General features: G+C 30.2%; 1 protein-coding gene across 1 annotated transcript in view; it reads left to right on the top strand.

Annotated features, from left to right (window-relative positions):
- The first annotated feature begins 508 nt into the window (after positions 1-508).
- LOC129223150 (potassium voltage-gated channel subfamily H member 2-like) overlaps positions 509-11,459 on the top strand; it is a 219,580-nt gene continuing 208,629 nt past the window's right edge. The window contains exon 1 of the mRNA XM_054857717.1: positions 509-704. Within this exon, the coding sequence (XP_054713692.1) occupies positions 629-704 (76 nt within the window). The 5' untranslated portion in view covers positions 509-628. The remainder of the gene's footprint in view (positions 705-11,459) is intronic.

The following is an 11,459-nucleotide window of genomic DNA, read 5'->3' as shown; positions in this document are numbered from 1 at the left end:
TCATCTGTTAAAACCTTCGGGGTTCTTTTGCAAGGAACAGTTAATTTGTAGCTTTTGTTTTCTCAATTAAGACCAAGGGAACTACAGCATGTTGTTTAACTGTAGACTACCGATACGTGCTAATCACCTACACATAAACCCTACATTCAAGATGTCAATTGCTTCTAAAAAATATTGCTAGGAAAAATGACAAAAGTATACGCATATCAATCACCCTGCAATCGCAAATAAATAAAACACTAAACCAACCACTCGCACAGAAAGAGAGAGAGAGAGAGTAATTGAACAGGCTTACTGAGATGCAGTAGCCAAATCCTGAACTGAAGTATGCAGGGTTAATTAGAGCGGGGCAAAAACTTCCGCCTAATCTGTGCCTCCAGCTCTGACCATCGAAATTCCCTCCGTGCCCCTCCGAATCCCGCGAGAGGGCGCCCCCCTCGCCGCAGCGCCCCCGCCGGTCGGCGTCGCGTGCGAACCGCCGGCGCCCCTCTCTCAGAGCGGCCCTAACCCGCCAGACGACCCGCCATGGCTGCCCGGCCGAGACAGCGCCAGGGGTCCCGCTGCGCCCCGCGCCGCCCCGGATCCCGGCTCGACCCTTTCTGAGATTTAATACTCTGACCCGGACACCATGCCAGTGAGGAGGGGCCATGTCGCCCCACAGACCACCTTTGTCGACAGCATCATTCGCAAGTTCGAGGGACTCAGTGAGTACAGAACATTTCTCTCCTTACCTTGTTGTTGTTTTGCGCCCCCCTTTACTCCGCCCCGGCCCCCGTATCGATCACCCAACATGGCGCGCGTGGTGTCGCTTTTCGTGCCAAAATCTCTCGCCGCGTTTTTTCTCCGGGAATTTCACATCCAGGGTTCATTTTCCACCCATCCGATCCCCCATCAAGCGAAATTCATCCTCGGATTTATCGCTTTACTGCCCTCCACCGATCATCTTTGTTTACTTTTCTCCTCATCCGCGGGATTAACGGAGGATGCGGAGCTCCTCTCATTGAAGAGGAGGGATTACTAGAGGCTGCGTCCCCTCTCGGCGGAAAGAACAGCAAGAGCAATGGCGGATTCGATCATCGCCGCATGCAGCGGTGGACCACTCGGCAGTCCAAGTTTTACGATTTGACGCAACCAGAGCAAAGCGTTAAACCAATTAATGGACATATACTAGCCCCTAGAAAAACATACCTATAATCCGATTTCCGTTGATCGTTCAACTTGACTAATCCCAATTATTTCCAAGATCTCAAAAAATCTTGGAAGTAGAAGGATATTTATATGTGTATAGTTTAACTATCGCTCGTGGGTGGAGTGCTCACATTATTAACTACTATACTGCCTGCGTACTTAAAGGAAATTGGTGCCACCCGACATGTTGAAGAGTAATACTCCAAAAACCGCTATCATTTCCAAATATCTGTCGTTCGAAAATATATTTTACTGGATATATTTTGTTTTGAATACACATAAAAATATTGAATAAAGTATCAAAACAGTTTTTATAGCAAATGCCAAAGAAAATGTTTGTTAAAGGTCACTTCGATTTCTCTGCTTAAAACATTACAAAAAATTAAGATTTTAGTAGTTTTATAACAGTATACATCCATTACTCACTTTCTTTTTTCGTGATGAATGTGTTAACACATAAGGTTTTTAATTTAAAGCCTTTCAAATGGAACTTTTAATAGCCATTCTTAGTCTTCTTAGATCCTTTTACCTTTATGCTCCGTTTTTGTCAAAAACGTCTCTGAAAGCTAAAAAATATCTACTTGAATTTTTGCAATAAATGCCAATTTAACAATGAATTAATAACCAAGTGATTTATGAAATTTTCAAAAAAATAAAAATAAAATAAAATAAATAAGTAAAATAAAATAAGATAAAATAAATAAATAAAAAAAATAAATGTGGATTTATTCCTACTTTTAGGGATCAATTGTTCTACAGTTATTGGTTGGTTGGTTTATGTGATTTTTATGGCGCAAGAGCCCTTGAGGGCTATAGTGAGCCAAACGATTTTTTATCATATACTTTTTATTTTTCATTTAAGAATTAAGTCAGGAAAAAAGAAAAGTACGCATATTTTGAAGTAAAAGGCATAAAACTTCAAGTATTAGCATTTAAAAGAAAATAGCCGTTAAAAACATGTAAACTTTAAAAACATTTAAACAAATTGTAGATTAAGAAAAAATAATAAGTTATTGTGTTTTAGAATTTTCTAAAATTTAGGAGATGTTATTTTTTTCTTTTTTGTTAAAGATATAAAAATAAGATTGCAAATTATGCTCCTGTTTTATGATTTTATTCTTTAGAAGACTTCTCAGTGCATTTTTTTGAAGGATTTAATTGTAATACGAAATTTTCGCCAGTTTAGTTTTGTTTATTATGCTTGATTAAAAGATAAACAAGATAACATTTTCAGTGAGATTTGAAAGGGACTTAAACGTAATACTATTAGCATGAAAGTTTCCCACATCTTTTAAATAAATTTCAACCCACAGTACTAAATATTTCTAATGAAAGTTGTTAGTATTTTGAAGTATTTTTCAATATTTTCTTAGTCCAACATCAGAATAAATTATTTCTGTTTTATAAAAAGAAATAAAACGAAACCAGCCTAAAATTTTAAATGAATTTTCAAAAAATATTTAACTGGAATGCTACTGGCTCAAAAATTACCGATAGTAGTTTCCATGTTTAAACTATACAGATGAATATTCGGAGAAGAATCGACAGGAAGAAATTCTTATATGTGAAGTCCCATTGAATGTTATGACGTCGTAGATTTAATTTTGTTAAAAAATGTTTTCACTAAAGTCGATTCTAGTTTTTTTAGCACATACCAATACTTAAGCAATGTAAAACGAAAGCGACAAGTTTTAAATTTTGTATTAAGTGTTATTAAGGAAAAATGCTAGTAGGGGAGTGTGAAGCAAAGTGAAATAGATGAGAAAACTTACGTTTTTCAAAATAAACAAACTGGAAATTTTTTTGAAAATTGCAGTTAATAAGGAAATAACAGCATTTCTGATAAAAAAAAAAGTATTTAATTTTTTTAAACATTTTTGGCAGTAAATTTGTACCACAAATAAGTGGACAATAATCACTTTGGAGTAAAATGATAATTAAAATATTTTTCAAGTGAAATATTTTATATTTTATTATTAAAATATTTTTCTTTAAATGCATGAATTAAGAAATGAATGGATTAATAAATACTCGTAATATGACAGTAACGAATAAACAAGTAAAGAAAAGTAATAAATGCATGAGTAAATAAATGAGTGAATAAAATAGTGAATAAATAAGAAAACAAGTTAATAAATGATTAAAAAATTAAGTGAATGAATGATGGAAGGTGTAAGTGATTTACTTAATGAATGACCTCGTAAATGATTCAAACCCCAACAAAGGAATAAATTATTGAAATAAACTATTTTACTTTGCGTCATTTACTTTGCTTAGCGTAAATCTGACAAATTTTAATTTATCATTCTAAATCAAACAAATGCTTAATATTAAATTAGTAAAGACTGCACTGGATGTCAGTAAATCTCAATTAATATTTAAAATTTTAATCACAAAAGCTTTCTTATTTTGTAAGAACAAAAATTATTTTTGATGCGCCAATGTGTATCAAATTTTGAATATGCTCATTATAAACCTGAATCTTCAGAGGAATCTATTTTTGACTCAATCAATTAAGCATGCGTTTTATGACGTAGTTTAATATTGTTAGATAGGTGGAGCTTCGAACTGTAAAATATATTATAAATTTTACTTTACCCCGCCTTTTCACTTTACCCCACATTGCCTTATTTTTTAAGCACTTCCAAGTACTTGAGAGATCTTGCATTATATACATTTATTTTTGTATCACAAAAGCAGAAAATAAAATAAAATTTTAGTGCATTTTTGAAATATTTTTTGATGTATTCCAACTGATAGAAATATTCTCTCTCTATGAAGTTTCGCTGAAATTAAAACCTTTTAATTTTTGTTTATAAGAACTCGTTGCCAAACACTAGCATTTTAAAATATTGCCTGTATTTTCTGCGACTAAAATTCTTTGTGTTAGTTTTTGGGCAAATTTTTCTCCATTGCAAAAAAAATGAGAAAGAAATAACATACCTGATTAAATTTTTTTTTTCTTCTCACTTTAGCTAAATGTCTTATTAGAACCCAAATGTTAACAAACATAAACGTTTAAAATTTTTTTGAAGTCCTAGAAAATTCATATCATTATAAAGCATTTTAAAACTCATACCCTTTTAACTTTTTTCTCTTGTTATATATGTTTTGTTACGAAGTCGGACTAAAATTTATCAGAACGGAAAAACACGAAAAGAAATAGAAATGCGAGTTTTGACTGAGAATCTTGAAATAATACATAAAAAATTAATAAATAATAGCAGTTTTAACAATACTTCGATTCTTAGTGTCATTTTATTTGACACTGTTTATGTAGTACTACCTTATTGTTTTGTTTTTAACTTGAATAATTCATAATCAAATAAGAATCATAAGTCAGTTCAAGAATCTGAATTCATTTTTTTAATTAAATTCTTTGAGAAGACGTTATGCATTTTTGCAGTTTTTTAAACAGAAACGCATGAAGTCGGAAATATTTTACTTTTTTTAAATGAAATAATGGCTTATAAATGCAATTATATTCATTTATAACTGAATAGTAACGTTTATAACATTCGTGCATTAAAGTCCTGTTCTTATTGACAAGGACAATAGTACATTATACTTTGTTGTCAGTTTATTTCACTTTATGCACTATCTTATTGTTTTTTCATCATGAATGATTCTTAATAGAAGGCCATCAGTCAATTATAGAGATTTCAAAATTCATTTCTTTGATCTCATTCTTTGACGACAATTCACATGTAGGAATGCATAAAATGGAAGCATAAAACCGGAAATATTTAATATTTAATGAATGAAGAGTTTAGAAGTGCCTTACTCTTTATAAACAATTTCATACTGACAAGGACAGTAGTACTTTACACTTTGTTGTCAGTTTATTTGATTCTATGGATTATCCTATTGTTTTTTAATGATGAAACTAGGTTTCGTAATAAGATAAGACCATTAGACAACCCAAGAGCTTAAAGTTCATTTTTTGACGACATTTTGCATGTAGTAATGCATAAAATAGAAGAGTTAAATCGGAATTTTTTTTAATCTTTAATGAACCAAGAGTTTATAAGTTCGAAAATGTTTATATACAATCGCATACTGATAAAGAAAATAGTACTTTATGCTTTGTTGACAGTTTATTCGACTCTACGTATTATTTGTTTTTTAATCATGAATAATTCGTAATAAAATAAGAATATCAGTCAATTCAAGAGCTTGAAATCCATTTCTTTGGTCTCATTCTTTGACGAGACGTTTTCCATGTAGGAGTGTATAAAATAGAAGCACAAAATCGAAAATATAATATTTAATCTTTAATGAATCAGGGGTTTATAAGTGCCATAATGTTTATTAGACAATTGCATACTGACAAGAACAGTAGTACTATCTTATTGCTTTTCTATCATAAATGATTCGCAATAAGATAAGACCATCAGTCAATTCAAAAACTAGAAACCAATTTCTTTAATTCCATTCTTTGAGAAGACGTTTTGCTTGTAGAATTGTCATAAAAAGAAGCACCTAAAATCAGAAATATTTAATCTTCAATAAATGAAAGGTTTATAAATGCCATAAAATTTATGGGCAGTTGCAAAGTTACTTTCTAAGCATTAATGCATTCAAGTCGTGTTCCTACAAACCTGTTAGAAATATATTATATTTGTTTCTGAAAACAGAACTAACATTCAGTACATATAATGATTTTCGTATAAACTCTTTGTTTATTAGTTCATCTCCAAGTAGGTAAATAACAACATTTTTTATACGTGCAAGAAATGGTCCATTAACTAAAAGTTTGAACAATCGTATCTTTTGAAAATGATTAAAAGACTGCGCATTATTTGTCTAACTTGTGGCTTATAAAAATTGTAAATTGATAAGTTTAATTCTGTAAATTGAAGAATTTAAGTGCTTGACCACTAAATCTTTTAGTTGTCATTACTAAAATATTTTACATAAATTGTGTTTTTACATTTAATATCTTTCTTGTATTTTTGAGAATTGAATTATGTTTAAATATAGGAAAGTAAGATTTGAAAATTTCATTAAACCGATAGTTTCTTTTATTATTTTCATAAATACATATTGTGACACATTTGTATAAAAAGTGTATTGAGAAATGTGACTATTGTATGTCATGAATAATTGTTAACTGTGAGTACATGAATTACGCCAATTCCGTTTTCAGTATTATCTATTTTTCCATTGGATTTATATTTTAAGTTCCATTTTACCTGCTTTAAACTAATTTTTACACCACCGCTGGGTGCGTATATATATATATATATATATATATATATATATATATATATATATATATATATATATATATATATATATATATATATATATATATATATATATATATATATATATATATAGTGATTTACTGCCAAAACTTCTCTTTAAAATCCCTGATTATTTTCTCTTTTATAATTAAATGTTTTTTTTAAATTAAAATTATTCCCGATAACAATAAGGACTAATAATTAAAACTACAGTATTAAAACTACATTTTAAAACTTAATCCCCGGAACTCAGTTATACTGACAACATAATCCCATCTGCCAAAGCTCTACATGAATAATACTAAACATCATTTTGGAATGTTTTTTCACATCTTAGCTAGTTTAAACGATTTAACTGGTAAGATTTCCTGATGTTATTTTATGTTTTATAATTCGTACTCGCAGGGAAAAATATGCTTTTTAAACAAATGATAAACAGTGAAACCTCGGAACGAAGGAAACTAAAAAAGGACTGGGCATTATGCCCCTTAAATAAAGGTGTCTCTTCTTCGGAGGCATTTGAGTTCAATGTATACAGTATCACTCAGATCAGATATCACTCATTGTACTCAGTATAACTTAATAATAAACACAGACTACGTACTAACAGTTAAGATTAAATACTGAAAATGTTATACGAACAAAATAATATTAAATATTATTCAACTATCAAAATTTATTCTTTTAATAACTGCATAATAAACTGCTTAAATGGAAAGTTTTGTAACATACGGAAATTATTTTGAAGTAATTCGTTATATGGATTTGTTTAATGTTATATAACTTTTAATGCAATACGATGTCTCGACATAGTAAAACATATTGTATATTATATTCCTTAACACATTGTACATTATTTCTCTTAAAACATTGTACATTATGTCTCTTAACACATTGTACATTATGTCTCTTAAAACATTGTACATTATGTCCCTTAACACATTGTACATTATGTCCCTTAAATAAAGATATCCCCTCTTCGGAGGCATTTGAGTTGAATACATATAGTTTATTAACTCAGTGTAACTTCGTATTAAACATAGATTACGTACTAACAGTTAAGATTAAACGCTGAAAGTGTCACATGTACTAAATGAAATTAAATAATACTCAAATTTCAAAATTTATTCTTTTAATAATTAAAATGCATTCAAAAACTGTAAAATCAAAGCTTTGTATAACGTAGAAAATTATTTTCAAGTAATTTGTTATATGGATTTATTTGATGTCATATAATTTTCAATGCTATACAATGTAACGTCATTGTACAACACGTTCAAGTCAAAATTTCACCAGTTCATTTTGAGATGAAAAATGAACTTTGAATTCCAAAAAATTCAATATTTCTCTTTTTTTTTTGTAACTTTTTGCTGTGACTGGTCCATAAACCAAGTGTCCTTTAAAAAAAGTGGCAAATATATGGAGGTGACTTTTCAAGGGTCTGATACCAGAGAAACTATCCCTTAAATAGAAGTATCTTTTATTCGGAGGTGTGCCTTAAAGGAGGTACAACAGTGCTATTGAAGCTAAGTTTAATTTCCGACATTTTGAGAGCTTTGAACACATGTTCATTACCTTTATTCATCTTTATTTGTAATACGTTGATGTGGGGGTTTATTGATTTTTTTGTATCATTGATAAAAAACATTAGAATAGAATAAGGAAAACTAAAATAAGAATAGCGAAAGGAAAATTTATTTCTTCCAAGAATTAGTGCACACGTCGTCTTTCACGAACTTGGTCTGTCTTCTTGAGATTATTTGCTGCTACTTAAAATTGCTTCTCATGTTTATCAAACAATTTCAGCTCTTTAAAACATATTTTACATTTGTCCTGACTACTACTGATTTCCAAAAAGAACTAAAAACCTAATCATTATGGAAAGAAATTTTCTGTACTTTTTTATGAAGCCCTTATAGTGTTTTCGTGCATGCAATTCTGTACTTAAACTAAGGATTTCTTTAGAGTTCTAAAGGATTTTTGAATTAAAATTCAGGATGATTATAATAACATTAATAATAATAACAAGTTTTTTTCTTCTGTAGTACCAAGCCGAGAGTTGATTTAATAAAAGGATCTCTAGTTATTACATTTTTAATCCTCCAAGAGTTATCAATTGGCTGAATTTGCTTTTTCTGGTGTTTAAAAATCCGTTTGTCTATTTGTTATGTTTCAAAAAAAAAAAAAAAAAGTTTCTGAAAAAAATCATATTTAGAAAAACATTAGGTCCCAAATTTTTTTTCACAGCAAAGTTAGTAATTAATGGAAAGTTAACTGCATTATTTATTTCTTTTTCATCAATAAATAACAAGGTTTGTATTAATAAAAAATCTTCTGACAATTAAACACATCGATCTACTTTGCTTGCAATAATGACCACTACAGTGGGCAAAGTAAATACACCCCCGCCCCCCCATTTATGCAGGTTAGAATTCAGTATATTTTACAGCTTATTCAGTTTAAAAGTATAAAACTATGCCTTTAGTGTTTGTAGGCTGTGAATTAAAAACTGATTTTAAAAAATTCGTTTAGCCTTTAGGGTTTCCAGTTTGTTCATCAGTGCAATATTCCATTGAGAAAAAGAAATAATATGACCCAAAGAAAACATGAAGTCAAACTGATTATTCAACACTTAAACTGATCCAAATAAATTGGAAATGGTATCCCAAACGCATATACAGGTTGATGTCCATAAATTTCCTCCGTACATTAAAAGTTATAATTGGAATTAATTGTATGCATTAACAAACAGAGGATAGGAAAATCATTTGCGCTAAAGTGCGATAAATAATTGGTTCGTCTTAGACGAACTGACACTTCCCAATTTCATCAATTACACGCTGATTGGAGAAATATCATCCTACATTAATATAGATACTTTACATAATTAGCCAAAGCTGAACATAAACCTAGTTTGGATTATTATCATTCAATAGCAAGTATATTCCCACCGGAAGAGTAAAATGGATAATTAGTGTCAACTGTTTTTGAACGAAGTTGCGAACCATTTTTTCTTCTGCTAGAACATACTCCTTTTTCGATTCCAGACCTAGTCTTAGCACACAGGAATCTTAATTGCTATAATTCTCTGATAAAATAATCCTTTAGTATTGCAAAGTTAACAACCAGTAATAGTTTTATTTACGTTTAACAACACCATTTTTATCGATAAGATCGATTTTTTCTTTGTGTCAACTGCGAGACTCAGTACAAGGTCTTATTCGATTTGCTTTAAGCTATGTTCGATTAGATTAACTAACTGTTCGACGTGTTGTGTCTCAAAGTATTCGAATGACTTTTCTTATTGGAGCTCATAAAAACTATTCTAAGGACTGTATGTTAGGAGCATTAATGGTTTGTTTAACTTTAAACCAAGAATTGTACACTCAAACCTGTGGTTGTGGGGTCTTTTGTTTTTGTTTTTTTGTACGATTTTTTTTTTGTGCGGTAATGAAAATTTCAATCGAAATTGAGACTCAATTGACTAACTTATCTTTAAAACGAGTGCTTAATAGGGTAATTTTGAGTGATTGTTTTTATGTGATATTTTTGATGCGGTCCTTGTCTACCGCACAGACACAGGTTTGAGTGTATTTTGAGGCTTGGTAATTTTCATATTACAATAAAAAATGCTAAAAAGTATTTAGCCCAATAATTTATTTCATTTCAGTATGCAAAGCATGAAATTAGTCACTAATAAATGACTTGATGATGAGCATTAATAAATAATTTGTAGAGGTATTTTTGAAAGTTATTACTAAGTTGTATTTAGAAATTATAATTTATAAGTCGCATTAGAAAACCACTAGGCTGAACTATTTTTTTTACAAAACAGTTCTATTCCATAAAACTCTTAAACGTCCGTAAGTTTACAAAAAAACGAAGTGGTGTCCAGGGTCGCCAGGTGGAAATTTAGGAAAGTAGCCAAACCGCTTCATGAAATTAGCCAATTTGCAAGAAAACCGCTCTTTCTTCTATACATTTTGGAAATCTAAAATTACAACCATACTACTTAAAATACATTTCCTTTGTTTTTATATGCAAGATTTATTGACTATATATTTAAATGCATTATTTTTTTTACTGTTTAAATAATTGCTTTAATATTCTTTCTAAATCTTCTGATCAATAAATTTTACCTTCTCAGCGTTAACTATGTAATGTGTGATAAATACTAAGCAAACTGGATTGATTTAGCTATTCCTTTAATTTTTTTTCCAGTCAAGTATGACTAAAATAGCCAAAATGGGTTAATGTTAGTCAAACTTGGCGAGACCAAATGTAAAAAAACAAAGCTAGATTATTTTTACATGCGTATTACTGTATAATAATATCGTCCTTTTTAATACGGGATTGTTGTAAGAGAGTAGATACATAAGCTCTGAAAAAGAGGGTGGCAAAAGTGCATGTGTGTTAAGAGTACGGGATTTGGTTTCACTCTTATTTCTTTTTTGAAATTTCGGATGATTTTGGCTTCTTTATATAAAAAAGCCATTTAGGTGTTAATTTTTTGTTGATTTTAATCAATGAATAAACAGAAATCATAAAATTACATAAAATTATCAGTCAAAAATAGAATTATTGTTTTTATGAAAGTGTACATTACATGTATGTCACCAAACCAACCGAACCCAGCTAATGAGTTTAATCATTTTGTTTACTGTACTACGATTGAAGTGTTTTTTCTCTTTCTCTTTTACCTTCCTTCTCTTTTTAAGTGCTTTTTCTACTTCTTAGTGGACCCAATGCACATGATGATTGATACATAAAATTTTTCTCCCCCTTCTCAAACCTTTATTTAAAACAGTTAAGGTAACTCCAGCTTCTTTCAAGCCCTCTAAGCCGGGAGCAAGGAAGCTGTGACCTTCTTGTGATTTTTTAATGGAGAAGCAAACGGAGTTCTCTTTAAACTAATTCTTAACCCTCATCATAAATGATAAAAAGTTATTAGTTTTTTCGACCATAGTTTATGGAATAAAGTAGCAATAAGTGTACTTTCAACAGAATGGAATCTTTTTATTG

This window comes from Uloborus diversus, chromosome 5 (genome assembly GCF_026930045.1).
Source record: "Uloborus diversus isolate 005 chromosome 5, Udiv.v.3.1, whole genome shotgun sequence".
Lineage (NCBI taxonomy): Eukaryota > Metazoa > Arthropoda > Arachnida > Araneae > Uloboridae > Uloborus > Uloborus diversus.
This window is presented reverse-complemented; position numbering and strand designations above follow the sequence as displayed.